Consider the following 18,528-nt stretch of genomic DNA (forward strand, 5'->3'; position numbering starts at 1 on the left):
GACTAAAATACTGGTCTGCGGAGCAGACTTTCCAGATGGCCTTATGTGATCTTCCCTTTGTGGGGAGTCTTCTGTGCCTCTTTGGAAGGATCTCTTCCGGAGGTTTCATGAGGGCCTGGCCTGGTATGCCGACGTCGGCCTTGCAGACAAATGCCCCTTCGGCCTGAAGGGGGCGCTCTTACCCTTATCTGGGGTGGGGGAGGATGTCTTCGTCTTTTTCTGGACACGTGGATCTCCCTGATTCAAGACAAGTGAGTCCAAGAGCTGTTTCATTCCGGCTACAAGATCAAGTTTCGGTCTTCTCCAGAAAGGTTTTTTCCTTCCAACTTGCCTTTTTTCCCAGACCGCCTGCGAGGTCTCTTCGTGGCGTAGCACGCCTTGCTACTACGAATGGTGATTGTTACAATCTCCTAATCACAATGTTTGTTTCATGTTTGCAGGTCCCAGGAGCCTATGGCACACATCCCTGAATGCGCCCGATCTTGTCTGATCTCAGAAGCGAAGCAGGGTCGGGACTGGTTAGTACTTGGATGGGAGACTGCCTGGGAATACCAGGTGCTGTAGACTTAAAGAAAAGCGAGGTTGTCCAATTTTGGACCTCAAGCTTTGAACTGCCTTGTGTGGGTACAGATGTTTCAAATGGAGCCTATTCGTGCGATAGTGGTATCTAGTGATCGACAGATATCGGTTTTTCGTTACCGATATTTCGTTGATCGCATATCGGTTTCAGCTGATATTGGCCGATATTTTCACACGTTAAATTTTGCCAAAAAAACACAAATTTCGACACAAATCTCTTGATAAACATGTTAAAATGTATTAACATTTTTAACATTAAGTGCTCGTTCTTCACACCTTAACTGCATAAAAACTGATAGGAAAACTTAAATTGCAGGAACATTTGCTTTGCATTTCACATCATCTGATTGTGCATTAATGCATAATAAAGTGCTGCAGTAGTGGACTCACTCACTGCAATATATTTTAATAAACTACTGCAGTGCAGTTAGTGCAAAACTGCTAGAAAAAAAAGCTAGGCAACAACAACAGCTACACAATAAATACACATACAGTGGATTGGACTGGAGTCAGTAACAGCTACACATGTCACAGTGGATTTGACTGGAGTTAGTGGAAGATACCTCTGCTGCAGTACGGCACTCACTGCAACTACTGCAGTCAGTGCAATACTGCTAGAAAAAGACCAAGGTGACAGCTACACATGTCACAGTGGATTGGACTGAAGTCAATGGAGGACTATCTGCAGTATGGCACTCACTGCAACTACTGCAGTCAGTGCAATACTGATAGAAAAAAAGCAAGGCAACAGCTACACTGTGGTTTGGACTGTAGTCAGTGACTACTGCTGCAGTAGGGCACTCACTCACTGCAATAATTTTAAATCACTAATGCAGTAGTGATTTAACATTATTGCAGCAGTGAGTGGCATTCTACTGCAGCAGTAGTCCACTGGCACTGACTCCAATCCACGGTCTACTATGTCTATTTTTTTTCCTAGCAGTTTTGCACTGACTGCAGCGCAACGCAGTCAGTGCAAAACTGCTAGAAAGAAATAGATAGACACAAGCTAGACAGTGGATTGGACAGACTCAGTGGACTGATGGACAAATACTACTACTACACTTTCAAATCAATACTCCCAGTTAAGTAAAACAATATCATAGTGCAGAATGCATAACATTTCAGCATGTTCACCAGTTAAACAGCTTCTTTTCTTTTCATAAAATGCTGCCACTTCATTAAAAACACGCTCACTTGGTACTGAGTAAGGAGGAGCAGAAAGGTATCTTCTAGCATGAGAAGCAAGTCTTTTGTAACGTGCCTCATTTTCTTTCCACCACTGAAGAGGATCACTTCTTCTGTCAATTACTGGTTCCTTCAAATAGAGATGAAGTTCATCATCCAGGCTCATTATTGCCGATTCAGATGAATCCTCTGCATGAGGCCTTAATAAAACACTGAACATTGCATCTATTTGACCACAATGAATTTTCTCTTCTGTCCGTTGTCTTTTGGGACATTTTTCTCCTACAGCCTGCTCTTCCACATCACAAACCTTCTCTTCTTGTCCTTGACTTTTCTTTTTCTCAGGAGGAACCTCCTGCACCTTCTGTTGAATATCTTCTGTCAGCCATTGCTTTGCCTTGGCCAATACATCATCAGAAGAGAAAGGATGATTCTTGTATTTAGGATCCAAACGACATGCAAGTACAGCATTTTTATTCTCCTCATGCTTCTCATACCTTTTGGCGAGGCTGTCCCTCATGGCTTGCCTACATGCTTTGATGCCACCTGTGTTGGGTCCTTCTTTCTGTTGAAGAAGCATATTCAGAACTCTCACACATGGGATCACAGAGGAAACAGATGAGTCGTAATGACTCGCCTCCAGTGTCACTTCCTCAATGGGTATGAGCGTCTCTATAATGTTGGCTACTATGTCCCACTGATCTGCAGTAGGGCAAGAATGTCCTCCAAGTCCATATTCACCAGAATATATAGTGAGAGCTCGCTTCTGCTCCAGCATCCTTTGTAACGTGTAGCGTTGAGTTCCATCGTGTTGGAACAGCCTGTATCAGGTTGTTTTTAGGTAGGACAAGGTCTTCCTGAATGCACCTCAGTCGCTGCTTGGCAAGAACAGAATGGTGGAAATGGCCTGCACACTTCTTCAGCATGGTAATAATGTCCAGCAAAGCTTTCTGGTTTGAGAGACCATCATTTACCACCAGTAGGAGGGTGTGTGCCACTTCAGCAAGTCTCATACCTTTAACCATGTTCGCTCCACTGTCTCGCAGCACAAGCATCACTCTGTCTTTGGTGAATTCCCCATTCTTCTAGCATGCCTAGAAACTTTTATGTAATGTACTCCCCAGTGTGGGATCCTTGCATCACTTTTGTATTCAAGACCAAATGCCTTCTTGTCCATCCACTGTCAATGAAGTGGCATGCAAGACTCATAAGTGATTCTGTTTGTCCTGACCAGCAGTCCGTTGTGAATGAGAGTGAGTTGCCAGCATTCTCTGGTTGCAGCATAGTCTTTACTTTCAACGACCTTTTGGTGAATCTTTTGCAGCATTTCAGTTCGATAAAACTTGTCACTCTTCAGTGTGTACCTTGGCTCAACTATGGACATCAACTGCTTAAATCCAGAGTCACACAGTATTGTAAATGGTTGGTTATCAGTTACCATCATCTCTGTGATTACTCTGTCCAGCAGTTGGGATCTTCCATCATATTTTAGCCACCTGTTTTTTTTTTCTGAAACATATCTGTTATTGTTGCCTGGGATAGGGATGATTCACCTTGTGATTCATTTTGTTTTTTCTGTGCTGCATTATACAATTCAACATGATGAACTCTTAGATGGGCCCAAAGATTAAACATATTTTTGGTTTTTGCAGTTATTGATCCCATACTCACATTGTTTTAGCAAGTGTTGCAGTGCTGCTGATTTTCCTGGAGATGGAGAAGAGAAATAGTCCCAGACCACAGGGCGTGTGGCTGGCTGGCTGGTACACAGTGGGTGTGTGGGACTGAGTTGCTGGCTGGCACCGGGCAGCTGTGGGTGGTGTGTGGCGGCGGCGGCTGTGTTGCAGAACAGATACAGAACGTGTGTCAGACTGTTAGTCACTGTACACTCACTAGATGTAGAAGAGCAACTGTCCCGACTGACCACCTGTGCAGCATGCAAACTCCAGTGTGGCCGCGGCAGGTAAAAGACACTGTAATGAGGCTGAGGGAGGCGGCCTAAGAGCTACCCAGTGTGCGGAGGCGCGTGTTGCAACATTCGCAATGTCACAAAAAATATCAGCAATATCGGTAAATCCAAAGACCGATTCTGATATATCGGCGAAAGTGCATATCGGCCCCCGATATATATCGATGTTGCCGATAATTGGTCAATCTCTAGTGGTATCCCTACATCAGGGGGATCCTCTGGCCTCTATCGCTATTAAGAACACTTACCTTCATCTTCTGGGATATGTCGGTCTTCCATGTTCCTTGCACTTGTCATGGGCAAGGAGCATTTTTAAGAGGTCTCACCTCAACCCCGCTGGTTTTTCGCTAGTGCTGGCCCTGGTTTTGGCATTCTTGTGCCAGAGGGGGTTTGCGATACTGGAGTATCTGGATGATCATCTTCTGCGAGCAGAGTCTCCGACTGCTCTGGAGGACAACCGGGTGATTACTGTGGGGACTCTGCAGGAGTTTGGTTGGAAATTAAATTTCCAGGTATTGGCTCTGGTTCCGTCCACCTAGTTTGACTATTTGGGTCTGCTCTGGACTCAGCCTCAGCCAGGGTGTTTCTCCCATGGTACACGTTCCAAACTCTGTCCATATGAGACGTCTGCAAGGGAGAGTCTTGTTATATGGGGCAAGAATCCACAGTGTTAAGACACACTCATCCTGTTGAGCCGGGGTACGAGAGTGTCCCTGACATGGTGGCTTCATTCTCCGGCACTTCAACAGGTAAATCTTCCTTCCTTTCTATGGGATGGTGGTCACCACGGATGCCAGCCTGTCCTAGTGGGGTGGCGGTTTGTGCTCAGGGGATCTGGACTCTGGAAGAATCCAGTCTATCGATCAATATACTGGTCACTTCTTCCAGGGGTGTTTCATCAGTTGTATCTCTAGTGAGGTGGTCCTGTTGGCCTTTTGTTTTTAGCAGGAAGGTGCTTGGCTTTGTGGCACAGTCTTGGGATCCTCTGGCCGACGCCACAGACTCTCTGGTGGCTCTTTTGGGACCAGTATTGTCTGATTTACGTCTTGCCTCTTCTAGAACCTCTGCCAAGACTCCTGCATAGACTCAGAAGGCAGAAGGGATTACGGCCATCCTGGGGGCTCCAGACTGGCCTAGCCGGTTTTGGTACGCAGATCTGGTAGAGTTGGTTGCCGATGCTCCCTGGAGACATCCTTTTAGAAGAGATCTGTTGCTTCCCGTGCACTCTTTAGATGTGGCTCGGGCAATCAGGGTGCACCTGGTAATGACTGAGTCTTTCCCAAAATCAGGTTTCCTATTTGTCCTTATGGATAGATTCTGTTAGGAGCTGACCGCGTCTGTTGCGACCATTTTTAGGTGGATAGGCAGACAGTGGTGCAGACCTATTACATTGTTATGGTGCATTTTTCATGGGCGCTTAGTGCCTCTTGGGACTTTGGTCATCAGGCGTTAGCGGTGCAAGTTTGCAAGGAGGCCACCTGGTCGTCGGCGCACATTTTCACTAAAGTTTTATAAGGTGGAGGTGTTGGCATCTGCGGATGCCTTCTTTTGGCTGCAATGGTTTGCAGGCCGCTGCTGAAGAGGATTAGTCCTCTTTGAGGGTGTATTTTTTATTTGTCAGGTGAGCTTCGGTTGTTCCTGGTTGAACTCCTGGATTACCTGGTTGGCTATGTTTAGCCTGGTAGGAATTGTTCTTGCTGTGTTCGTTTCCCACCCCTCATGCTTTTACTGCTTTGGGACATCCCATTCAACTAATGAAGATATGTTGCTGTGTCCATCAATGAACGAAAGAGAACTGGATTTTGGTCTTATCGTAAAATCCTTTTCTCTGATGTTCATTGACGGACGCAGCACCCACCCCTCTGTGGTGCTGGGTTATGTATTCTTCTAACACTGCTTGTTACAAAACTAAATCCTAGAGCAGGAAATGGGAGTATACCTGGGACTGCCCCATGGGCGAAGCTAAAAGTTTTGTTTACTTTGTTAACCCTTTTCCGCCGAGTGTCCTACTCCTAGGAAGCGCAGCTTAACCCATTAGACTAATGAAGATATGTCGCTGTGTCCGTCACTCAATATCAGAGAAAAGGATTTTACGGTAAGACAAAAATCCAGTTTTTTCTTAAGCTTTTCTTTCGCTAAAGGTGCCAATAATGGCCAACGATAAATTCACATTCCTTTAAATTGATTATATTAATTAAAAAGTTGAATATAATCCAATTTTATATATTATTTTTTTTAAAAAGTGTTGTTTTTGGCCACGTGTATCCTGCATTTTTGGGTTTCTGCACCAAAATTTCCATTTGTTGAACCTCTAGTATGGACCATTTATGCAGAAACTATATGGTGCCAGGCATATGGTGGAAAACTCCAAAGCAGGGATGAAGGTAAGTATTAGGTTGACATGACTTGGAAATGGTTTAAAGTAACACTGTAGTAAAGTTGTCCAAATATAAATTTTAAGGTCACTGTATTGTAGGGTAATTAGAGAGACATGAGATCTTTTTGCAGAAACACACCTAATGTTGCGTAGTCTCGCCAGCATTTATCAGAATGGAGTGAAGTTTATTATGCCCTCATTCTTTTCAGTGATCTGCCGTTGTAAAGTTTACTACCAATCACGTTCATGTGTTGTATGCCTATTGGCTTCCTCTGCCCAGTTGTCAGTTTACCATTAAAAAGTGGGGGAAGCGAATGACGGGTATGGGTGATGTAGTGTTAAAGCGCACAGAGTCCACACAACCCAGCCCCCCCCCCCCTAAAGGTGCCAGTATGAACATCTGCAGCCATCCCTTGTAATTGTTAAGCCATCTGCCTCCTCTGCAATCTTCCCTTTTAGGCCTCCTGCACACAGGGCATTTTTACAGCTGCTTTTAGGAAAAAAACAGGGCCAGTGCGTTCTGAGGACCGGTGTTAAAGCTGTAAAAATGTCTGACGCTGCTAAACGTTGCTTAACGCCGCATATGGCGTTAATCACTTAACGATCGCCCAACGACTATTTTTGTCGGCCGTTTAAACCTAAATACCGGTGTTATGGCAGCAGATAGCTGCCATAACCCTGGTATTTTTTTAAATAGCTTTCCGATAAGGGTGGTCCCAGCGACGGATTCGCCGCGGCATCACCCTTCTGAGGCGGCGGAAGAGGTGCCCCATCCCGCCGCGTCCCAGTACTTTTACCCCCTTACCGGACCCGCCGGCAGTGGGTAAAAAGATCTGGTCCCGGATCCTCAGACAGGATGTCGAATGAGGGCAAGCTTGGTCTTGGAGGACCAGAGTGATAGCAAATGTCGTTGCCTAGCAACCGGTTTAAAGGTCTCTTTTTTTTTTTTTTTCCATCTTTTAGTGTACTTGTGAGATCTGAGGACTTTTTGACCCCAGATCTCACAAAAAAGAGGTCCTGTCGTGCCTATTTCTATTACAAGGAATGTTTACATTCCTTGTAAGAGCCGGTTCACACAGGCGCGACCCGACTTGCGGGGGCGACCTGTGAAGTCGCGGTGCGCAGCTCGCACCGCGACCTCGGAGCCGTCGGCACGGACTTCATATCATTGAAGTCAATGCAGGTCGCTCCCGGTCCCCCCAAAGAAGCTCAGGACCCTTTTTCTAAGTCGGAGCGACTTGTGTCGCTCCTATTAGTATGGGTCCTGTGCTACTCTATGGCAGGCGACTTGTCAGGCGACCAGGTCACCTGACAAGTCGCCCCAGTGTGAACGGGGTCTAATAGGAATAAAAATTATACATTTTTTTTTTTTTAAACCGTGTAAAAATAATAAATAAAATAAATAAAAAAAAAAATTAAAGCGCCCTGTCCCGTTAGCTCGCGCGCAGAAGCGAACGCATACGGGAACACCGCCCACATATGTAAACGGTGTTCAAACCACACATGTGAGGTATCGCCGCGATTGTTGGAGGGAGAGCAATAATTTGAGCCCTAGATCTCCTCTGTAACTCTAAGATGGCAACCTGTAGAAATTTTTAAAATGTCGCTTATGGGGATTTTTAAGTACCAAAGTTTGTCGCCATTCCTTGAGCGTGCGCAATTTTGAAGCATGACATGTTGGGTATCTATTTACTCGGCGTAACATTATCTTTCACATTATGGAAAAAAATTGGGCTAACTTTACTGGTTTGTTATTTTTAAATTCAAAAAAGTGCATTTTTTCCAAAAAAAAATTGCGTTTGGAAGACCACTGCGCAAATACGGTGTGATAAAAAAATTTGCAAAAATCTCCATTTTATTCTCTAGGGTCTCTGCTAAAAAAAATATGTAATGTTTGGGGGTTCTAAGTAGTTTTCTAGCAAAAAAAAATGATTTTAACTTGTAAACATGGAGTGTGAAAAACAGGCCGGGGCTTAAGTGGTAAAGCCACGTCATACTTTTTTTTTTTTCCTTTATGTGAAAATCAGTGGTTCCCTATGGGAGCCCATTGATTTGAATGGAAGTCGCATCCAAGTCTGATCATGATGATCTAACTTGTGGTGCAAATTACACTCTCTGAAGGATCTTGAAGAGAAACTTCATGCTAAAATTGAAAAAAACGGCGTAGGGGTTCCCCCCCAGGTTCCATACCAGACCCTTTGGTTTGGTATGGATTTTGAGGGGAAACTCTACGCCCAAAAAAACCTGCGTGGGGTCCCCCCCTAAAATCCATACCAAACCCTTATCAGAGGATGCAGCCCAGAAGGTCAGGAAAGGGGAGGAGACGAGCGAGCGACCCCACACCCTCCTGGACCATACCAGGCCACAGGCCCTCAACATGTGGGGTGGGTGCTCTGGGGCAGGGGGGGTCTTCATCCCCCCCACCTCAAAGCACCTTGTCCCCATGTTGATGAGGACAAGGGCCACTTCCCGACAACCCTGGGCAGTGGTTGTGGGGGTCTGCGGGCAGGGGTCTTATCGGAATCTAGACGCCCACTGTAACAAGGGGGCCCCTCAGATCCCTACCCCCCATGTGAATGGGTTTGGGGTACATTGTATCCCTACCCATTCACCCCAAAAAAGGCAGTGTAGTCTAAATGACAAGAAACGGTTTTGAGAAGTCCTTTATTAAAAATCCTCCCATCTTCTGCCTCAGGTCTAATCCCTCAGGTCTTCTCCCTCTGTGAGGTGTGGCTACCCGGTGACCCTGCCCCCTTGTGTCACCTGATGCGTGATGACACAAGGGGGCGGGGTCTCCAGGTGACGTCACCGAGTGGCCACATCCCGCGGCTATATAAGAAGTCGAAAAAGTACGGAGCTGGCATAATCACGGGAGACATCGTCAGGGGAGGACTGGGTTGGCAGACCAGAGGGGGGAAGACCGGAGGAAGATTTTTAATAAAGGACTTCTCAAAACCGTCTCTCGTCATTATTTACATTACACTGCCTTTTTTGGGGTGAATGGGTGGGGTACTCATTCACATGGGGGTCGGGATCTGGGGGGCCCCCTTGTTACAGGGGGGGGCAGATTCTGATAAGCCCCCTGCCCGCAAACCCCCACAGCCACCACCCAGGGTTGTCAGGAAGAGGCCTTTGTCCCCATCAACATGGGGACAAGGTGCTTTTGGGTGGGGGGGTTGCAGAGCCCCCCCCTGCCCGAAAGCACCCACCTCCCCATGTTGAGGGTGTGTGGCCTGGTATGGTCCAGGAGGGGGTGGGGCTGCTCGCTCATCCCCTCCCCTTTCCTGACCTGCCGAGCTGCATGCTCTGATAAGGGTCTGGTATGGATACTGGGGGGGGACCCTATGCCGTTTTTTGCATGGAGTTCCCCTCAAAATCCATACCAGACCCAAAGGGCCTGCTATGCAACCTGGGGGGACCCCCACGCTTTTTTTTTTTTTTTTTCAGATTTTGGCGTGGAGGTCCCCCATTTAAGATCCTTAGAGCACAATTCGCACCACAAGTTGGATCATCATGATCAAGTTCACTATATGGTCCCCTTATGTATTTATACATGTTGATCATACCCCCCCTTTATCTCCTCTTAAGAGAGAATAAATTCAGTTCCTCTAATCTTTTCTCATAGCTGAGGTCCTCCATGCCCCTTATCAGTTTGGTTGCCCTTCTCTGTACTTTGTCCAGTTCCCCGATATCCTTTTTAAGAACTGTGTCCAAAATTGAACTGCATATTCCAGATGAAGTCTTACTAATAATTTGTACAGGGGCAAAATTATATCTCTATCTCTGGAGTCCATGCCTCTGTTAATACAAGAAAGGACTTTGCTTGCTTTGGAAACAGCAGCTTGGCATTGCATGCTATTATTAAGCTTATGATCTACCAGAACACCCAGATCCTTCTCCACTATGGATTCCCCCAGTTCTACTCCACCTAGTATGTATGATGCATGCATATTCTTAGCCCCCAAGTGCATAACTTTACATTTATCAACATTAAACCTCATTTGCCACATAGTTGCCCAATAAAACAGTGCATTGAGGTCAGCTTGTAAGTTGGAGACATCCTGTAAAGAAGTTATTCCACTGCAAAGCTTGGTGTCATCTGCAAAGACTGAAATGCTACTTTTAATCCCAGACCCTATATCATTTATAAAGATATTAAAAAGTGAGGGTCCCAACACTGAACCTTGGGGTACACCACTGATAACCTTAGACCATTCAGAGTAATAATCATTAACCACTACTCTCTGAATTCTATCTTTTAGCCAAATTTCTATCCAATTACAAACTGATCTTTCCAAGCCTGTAGACTTTACCTTACACATTAGCTGTGTGTGGGGAACTGTGTCAAACACTTTTGCGAAATCCAAGTATACTACATCCACAGCCACCCCTCTGTCCAAGGTTTTACTTAACCTCCTCATAAAAAGAAATCAGGTTTGTTTGACAACTTCTGTCTCTCATGAATCCACGCTGTCTGTTGCTTAAAATATTTTTTTCCACCAAGAACTCATCTATGTGGTCTTTTATTAAATTCTCCAATATCTTCCCAGCTATAGAAGTTAAACTAACAGGTCTATAGTTACTTGGCAAAGACTTTGATCCCTTTTTAAATATAGGCACTACATTGGCCCTACGCCAATCCAGTGGTACTATTCCAGTCCTTAGCGAGTCCCTAAAAATTAGAAACAAAAGCTTAGAAATTACAGCGCTCAGTTCTTTTAGGATGCGTGGGTGGATGCCATCTGGTCCAGGCGCTTTATCCACCCTTATTCTGTCTAAATATTTCTGGACCATATCACTTTTGAGCCATTGTGGATCATTAGGGGCTGTGTCAATACCGTCCTCATTATGGTCATGAGCCTCCCCCATGCTCCTTTGTATATACAGAGCTGAAGAAAGTATTTAATAAATTTGCCTTCTCTTTGTCCCCAGTCACCCACTCCTGATTATTTTGTAAAGGGCCTACATGCTCAGACCTAACCTTTTTACTGTTAATATATTTGAAGAGTAGAGATAAAGAATAATAAGGAGAGGAGGGGAGAAGTCAATGCCCTGTGGAATTTAGGAAATAGTGCACAGTTGCACATAGTCCACATAGTTGCCACATATTAGGCGGCAAGATTCCCAGATAAGCGGCTGTGTTCCTTCCTCCACAGTAGTCAGAGTAGGTTTGCCTGTTTTTTGAAGTCTTCCACGTATGTACAATTCCTACACGGTGGGACAGGGCTCTGTCTATATACATATCCTTTGCAAATCCTCTATTGAATCAAGCCCTTTAGACTGATATCCCTGGTACCCAGGAACTAAATAGTGTTCACCTGACAGGTATGTAGGGGATAAGCTTTTGGGCACCCCGTTAGTAACTATTTTACCACAGTATCAACACACTAGCGGGTATTCATATGGAGCCAATGTTTTCTATCTAGAGCAAGGCCACTGTCCATTCTATACCGTGAAAAAAACTCACTTTGAAGAATGGAGGGACCTGACTGAGTCCAGCTGCACCATACCTTAATACTGCCATGGGGTACATATATGTGCAGTGCTTCCATCCCCTGACACTGGATAGATATATATTCCTATACTCCCTGTCATAGAATTCATCAAAAGATCTTTTCTACCCTGATTCATTCTACTGATGGATATGAGCAATTCATTCATTGATATACTCCATACATACAGGCATTTAGAGTCAATTTACTCTAGATCATCCCCCCGCCTCCATCTGTCTCTGGGCGTTGACACTCAGTGATCCACCGTTGTAGCTATTTATCTTGATTTGGTTCTTTTTGGACTACTTAATTTATTCTGCAACACATTCTTTATTAGTAAGAAATGTGACTATCTTGTATATATGTATGCACAATTAGACGGTCATCGTATATAGTTTGCATATTCTTAGAGCACTGTTTTTGTCAAATGAGGCTGTATATTTGTATGAATGTTCATGCATATATTCCTCCTGGTCTTTCCTATAGATCTTATGATAAAGTGTTATATTTAATGACACTCTCCAGAAGAAGCGCTATACCGTGAAACATGTAGCGAATCCGTCGTTTCCTAGTGAATACACTGCCACCACTAGAACTACACCAATAAAAGCCTGTATTATTGCATGACTTTAGTCTAGGCCAAAGGGCTTCTAGTGGTTTCAGCACATTGGTACCATGTGGTATGGTGGGGTTCACCTATGATCAATTGAGTGTATTGTTTGTTGCATATTACTTTTTTAAAACCATGCTCGTTTGTATATGTATTCTGTGAAAATGAATTTTTAAACTGTTTTGGAATAAAATTATGTTTCTCTAGCGCTCATCGACAGACGTAGTCCTCGGTGATACACCACCTTCGGGTTATGTTACCTCCGCAGGAGCAGGACTAGACAGGAAATTAAAAAGCTCTGGCCACACCCTAGGGGCAGTCCCAGAGGGTATATCCTCTCTCTCTCTGCCTCAGCAAATCAGTTATTTTCTGTCTAGTTAGGAGTAAGGACCTAGATACCTTGCTGGGATCTTCGGTCCTGGCAAGATTTTTTTCTTAAAAAGATTTTTTAGACAGCTTTTTTCTCCAGTGTTCCTGTGAGATCTTCAAGCAAGAAAGCTGAACTGGGCGACGGGCTGGATGTTGAGATCCGGTGGTCACCCCAGTTCAGCCTACGAGCGCGTGCAGGCCATAGCTCCGCGCTGGGTCGGCCGCGACAAAGTCCCATTAAGGGACTGACCCCGCGAGTTAAACGTCTCGCTGAAACGCCAAAGACCATGAGTCACGGCGTCCGTATTGGTCGACAGCCCTCCCGCCCCGGTGGAGAGGGGTACTGTCAGGAGTTGGTGCCCGCCTGGTTCCGGTATGGTGAGTAGTATGTTCCCCCTTTTTCCCTGACGGGTTTTGTGGTGAACGCGGGCCCCTCTCTGTATGGTAAGAAAGAGTCCTTTCTATTCTATAACATGTCACAAATCCTCCTACTTTGAGTGTGATTTATGTGTGCAAAAGCCAGGAGGCTTGGCTTGGGAGCTAACAATCTATTGTATACATGTTTTAAAGATGTAATCTGTGGCATTCTGGGAATCTTATGGGTTAAGTATAAGCTACCTACCAGTCAGAAGCCACGGACATGTAGACTGCCTTCCAAATCAGATCTCCAGCTATTTAGCAGGCCTCCCGAACGGCCACGCGGTCCGCCAGGGCCGGTACCGCCAACCACGCCATATCCCCATGCAGAGAGAGTGTTGTGTGCCCTGCAGCACACAGCTATTCAGTTTAGGCCGCCGCCATTTTTTTTGCTGGATCGCACGAGCCGCCATTTTGGCGTAGCCTCGTGTCTCCAGCATGGGGGCGGCCATGTTTGAGGTGATTCTACACCTCGTGGAGCTTGGGGGAGGCGCCGGAAGGCGTGCAGAGGGGCGGAGCCGCCTCCTTTCTTCCTGGGCAGTCAGCCAAAAGACTTCCTGTTTGTCAAGACAGCGCTGTAAGCTGTTGCAGTTTAACTCTGAGCATCAAGTGGTGAGCCTGGGGGTCTATCTCTCTCTCTCTCGATCGATAGGGATCCCTAAGCAGGTAACACTAAGGGGCTTTTTGTGGCGCTGGGGGTCAGCAGAAAAAAAAAAAAAAAAAAAGTTTTTTTCTTTACTTTTGAATTATATTATCCAGGAAGTAACTGGAGTTATTATGGACCCTGCCACACATATTCCCCCACCTGTTTCCCTCGAGGGGGCCTCGGGACCCGCCGGTGCACAGAGTATAGAGTCATTTACAGCAATTTTGGAGTCTATGGTGGCTCGGGTGGAGGCGGCCTGTCAGGGACGGGGGTCAAGGAAGCGACCCCCGCCTACCCCTATACCATCTGACACCTCTGACTCAGATTCAGAGATGGTCACGGCAGTTGCAGGTTCCTCTGCAAGGGCTGTTATCCCAGGTAAAGCCCCCTCAGACAGTGAGGAGGACGCTTCTTCTCTTGCTATAATTCAGGAAGAAGCATTGGTGGACGCACTAGTTGTGGCAGTGCAAGAAACCTTAAAACTTGAGGCTTTACCGGCAGAGGCAACTGAAACAGAGAGGCCTTTTGGGACTAATAAGCCCATCAAGACGGCGAAGGCTTTTCCTGTACCTAAATGTTTTGGTAATCAGATTAAAGGAGAATGGGAGCATTCTAAACGTACCTTTACTATTTCCAAGCGTATTGCTAGACGCTATCCGTTTGAGGAATCCATCATTAAGAAATGGACGGTACCACCAGTCGTGGATCCGCCTATTTCCAGGCTGAATAAAGCCACGGTTATTCCAGTGGAGGACACTTCGTCCTTTAAGGATCCGGTGGATCGAAAGATAGAAGCAGAGTCCCGCACTATCTTTTCTCTGATAGGGTCAGCATTTAGACCAGTAATCGTTATTGGTCTAGTTTCCCAGACACTTACGGAATGGGCGAAAATGGTACGCCAAGATCTTAGGGGAAAAGATATTCCCCAGGAGACATCTGATTTGATGGAACAGATCATACAAGGGCTACGGTTTATCTGTGACGCAGCCTTGGACACTACTCCCCTATTAGGGCATGCATCTAAGTTAGCAGTGATCCTCAGACGTGTGCTGTGGTTAAAATGCTGGTCAGCTGACCTAGGTTCCAAAAAGACCTTGACCAATCTCCCCTTTCAGGGGAATCTTCTATTTGGAGCCAACCTAGATGAAATCATTAAGGATGCCACTGGGGGCAAGAGCACTTTTTTGCCACAGGCTGCAAAAGCTAAGGGACCTCGCAACAAGCGAGGACCTTTCTTTACCGCCCATAAAGGGCGCCCGGCTGGTACTAGCGGGAAAGGCAAGACTCCTCCAGGAGGGTTCAAGAAGGGGACCAACCCAGCCAAACCCGAAGCAAAGGAGTACACAGCCTGAAGGTGCGCCCCCACCCGGTTTCAGGGTGGGGGGACGTTTTCACCGGTATTCAGGACATTAGATCGAGCATCAACCACTACTACCGGTGCGATTCTTCCCTTCCAACATTTAAGTACCACAGGAAGCGGTAGTTACCGTTCCCTGAAAAGATCTTTTCCTTTACCTTTTCCTAAGATTAGTCCCGATACCTCACAGGAATCGGATCTGGTTGACCAGATAGGCCAAGTAGCCTCTAGTCGGGTGACTTCGGTCCCTGAGGTTCAACCAGAAAAGATCACCTTTCCTGATAACTATCAGGTATCTGATAAATGTGTGGGAACAGAAAACGACCAGACTTTCTCGGATGGTCGGGGCCAGATAGCTCTAGGGGCGCCTGGTTCAGATCCAATCAGCGCCAGTGGTCCTAGAAATTCTAGGCTGGCCTCCTCAAGCCGGCCTGGCCGACTTGGACATGTTAGTCGCAGACGTTCCGTGGGAACTTCGTCTCAGGGAGTGTCTGTGGTCTCAAGGACCAATTTACCTTCGTGCTTTACAGTCGCTGGTTTTAATGGCCTGGCCATTGAGACCCAAGTACTGAAGGACAGAGGTTTGTCTACTTCAGTCATTCCTACCCTTATTAAAGCAAGGAAAGCGACTTCCAGCAAAGTCTATTATCACACATGGAAGACTTATATTGCGTGGTGCGAATCTTTAGGATTTCCTCCACGTACCTATTCGGTGACTCGAATATTGGCCTTTTTGCAACAAGGGGTTGAGCAGAAGCTAGCCTTGAGCACCATCAAGGGTCAAGTTTCAGCATTAGCAATCTTCTTTCAGAAGCCTTTAGCTACCAAATCCTTGGTGCGGAATTTCATCCAGGGGGTGCGGCACCTGGCTCCTCCAGTCCGCGCGCCCTTACCGCCCTGGGATCTTAATTTGGTTTTGTCGGTTCTACAGAAACCTCCCTTTGAAAACATCAGGGAGATTCCCTTGCTTACATTATCCCAGAAGGTGGCCTTCTTGGTGGCTATTACTTCTGCTCGCAGGGTGTCAGAACTGGCTGCATAATCATGCCAGTCACCATACCTAGTGATTCATAGGGATAAGGTAGTACTTCATCCTAAGCCATCTTTTCTTCCCAAGGTGGTTTCAGATTTTCATCTGAATGAAGATATTGTACTACCTTCCTTGTGTCCTCAGCCCAAGCATCATCGGGAACATGCGTTGCATTCCTTAGATGTGGTTCGGGCAATCAGGGTATACCTGAAAGCTACGGAATCATTCCGTAAGACGGATTCACTTTTTGTGATCACGGATGGCCCCAGAAAGGGTTTGCCTGCATCTGCCGCGACCATTGCCAAATGGATTAGACAAACGGTGGTACAGGCTTATTCTATTAAGGGTCAGAGTCCTCCGTTCCCTGTTAGGGCGCACTCCACTCGAGCGCTCAGTACTTCCTGGGCCTTTCGCCATCAGGCGTCAGTGGTCCAGGTATGTAAGGCGGCCACCTGGTCGTCGGTACATACCTTTACAAAATTCTATAAAATTGATGTGACGGCATCGGCGGATGCCTCATTTGGCCGCAAGGTTTTGCAGGCCGCAATTTGAGGAGACCGGTGGTCTACCTCGAGGGTTTTTTTCTGTTTGAAAAAAAAAAAAAAAAAAAATTGTTTTCTCTTTTTTTGGTTGAGTCTCATCATTAAGGATGAGCATTGTAAACTTCTAGTTGGCACCGGTTGGGCCTTCTAGATTGGGATTTGATTTCCATTTTCCCACCCCTCAGTTGTGATACTGCTCTGGGACGTCCCGAAGGTGGTGTATCACCGAGGACTACGTCTGTCGATGAGCGCTAGAGAAAAATGGATTTTTGTAAAATCTTACCGTAAAATCCTTTTCTCTTAGCTCATCGACAGACGTAGTCCCCGCCCCTCTGTTTTGGAGTTGGGTTGGGTTAAATTCTCTAAGCACTGCTTTTTCACATAACTGATTTGCTGAGGCAGAGAGAGAGAGGATATACCCTCTGGGACTGCCCCTAGGGTGTGGCCAGAGCTTTTTAATTTCCTGTCTAGTCCTGCTCCTGCGGAGGTAACATAACCCGAAGGTGGTGTATCACCGAGGACTACGTCTGTCGATGAGCTAAGAGAAAAGGATTTTACGGTAAGATTTTACAAAAATCCATTTATTTTTACGACTTAGTGTCATGATGTTGTGCCAGTAAAGTCCACTTTTCGTGCAATAGCAGTTTTTAGTTTCCCTATATCAGTGGTCCTCAACCCTGCCCTACAGGACCCACTAACAGGCCATGTTTCTAAGATAACTGAAATACATCCCAGGTGATATCATTTGCTGCTCAGTGATTGTAGTACTCTAGTCTGCATCTCCCCAAGGTAATACTTAAAATCTGGCCTGTTAGTGGGCCCTGAGGACCGGAGTTGAGGACCACTGCCCTATATGATAGGACGTGGCACGGTCACACATTGGTGTCCATAATGCCATCTTGTGGTGACACTGGATACACACATGTTAATAATTGATTTTGACTAGAGGCAGAAAAAAGCTGCTAAAAGCTAACGAGGCTAAATGTGCATTAACGCCAAAGGAAAAAGCTACTAAAAGCACGTTTTTACAGCTGCTTTTTCCTGGCATTGGTATTGGTAAGTCTTTCTCTTACACTCTCACCCCTATTCCTTGAGTCATCCTATGCATTTAAAAAAAAAAAAGTTTCTTGACCAGGAATTTGAATACATTTCTTTGGCTGCCAAAGAAATGCAAAATGTAATCCTCCTGGGAAATGCACATTTATTTTGTATTCTTGTATCACTCACTTTTGCTCTTTTAAGTAATATAAAATGTTTTTTCTTTTAAGATTACAAAGCCTGCAAACGGAACAAGTTTCTGTGAATGGACTGTACACAGACTCCGACTCTCCTCAGGTAGTCAGCACATATATTTGTACACTTATAAAGTTGTAAAGAGAAAAACTGGCTGCCATTGCTGATCTCCATCTAAGAAATGCTGGGGGTTATACTGAATACTTGAGATTTTGAATTATTGGCTCTTTTTTTGCTAGTCAGGTGTTAAGGATGGGGTAACTTTGTTTTTGTAGGACTTTATTGTATAGGGAAGGAATAGCAGTTTCAGGTATACATTTTGGTTTTAGTTTTCATCTTTTTTATTTTTTAAAGTGAGCTGATTGTTTTTTTTTTGCCATTTTAAACAAAGTTTCCTTATCTTCCAATGAAGTACACTTGAATGTAGTAATGCTTAGAAACTTGCTTTACATTGCTGCCAATAAAAGGTTGGGACACTGGCTAACAAAAAAAAAAAAAAAAAAATATGAAAGCCTGACTTCAGTTTTACTAGGACTTTAAATAGTTTGTGCTAAGCAGGTTCAAACAAAGTATTTTCTTTACTAACACATGTGCCCTCTGGCAGCACTGCATAAACTAGTGATCGACCGATATCGGTTTTTCGTTGCCGATACTGATATTTTGGCGATCGCATATCGGTATTGGCCGATATTAACCAAGATTTTTGCACATTTAAAATG

The 18,528-nt window shown here is 45.5% G+C and overlaps 1 protein-coding gene across 3 annotated transcripts in view; it reads left to right on the forward strand.

The window, feature by feature from the left end:
• SPTBN2 (spectrin beta, non-erythrocytic 2) overlaps window positions 1–18,528 on the forward strand; it is a 1,240,451-nt gene that overhangs the window by 1,090,698 nt on the left and 131,225 nt on the right. For all 3 annotated transcript variants that reach the window (XM_082270338.1, XM_082270340.1, XM_082270339.1), the window contains one exon: window positions 17,845–17,911. In XM_082270338.1, the coding sequence (XP_082126464.1) occupies window positions 17,845–17,911 (67 nt within the window). The remainder of the gene's footprint in view (window positions 1–17,844; window positions 17,912–18,528) is intronic.

Source organism: Pelophylax lessonae (assembly GCF_965119305.1).
Source record: "Pelophylax lessonae genome assembly, chromosome: 10".
Classification (NCBI taxonomy): domain Eukaryota; kingdom Metazoa; phylum Chordata; class Amphibia; order Anura; family Ranidae; genus Pelophylax; species Pelophylax lessonae.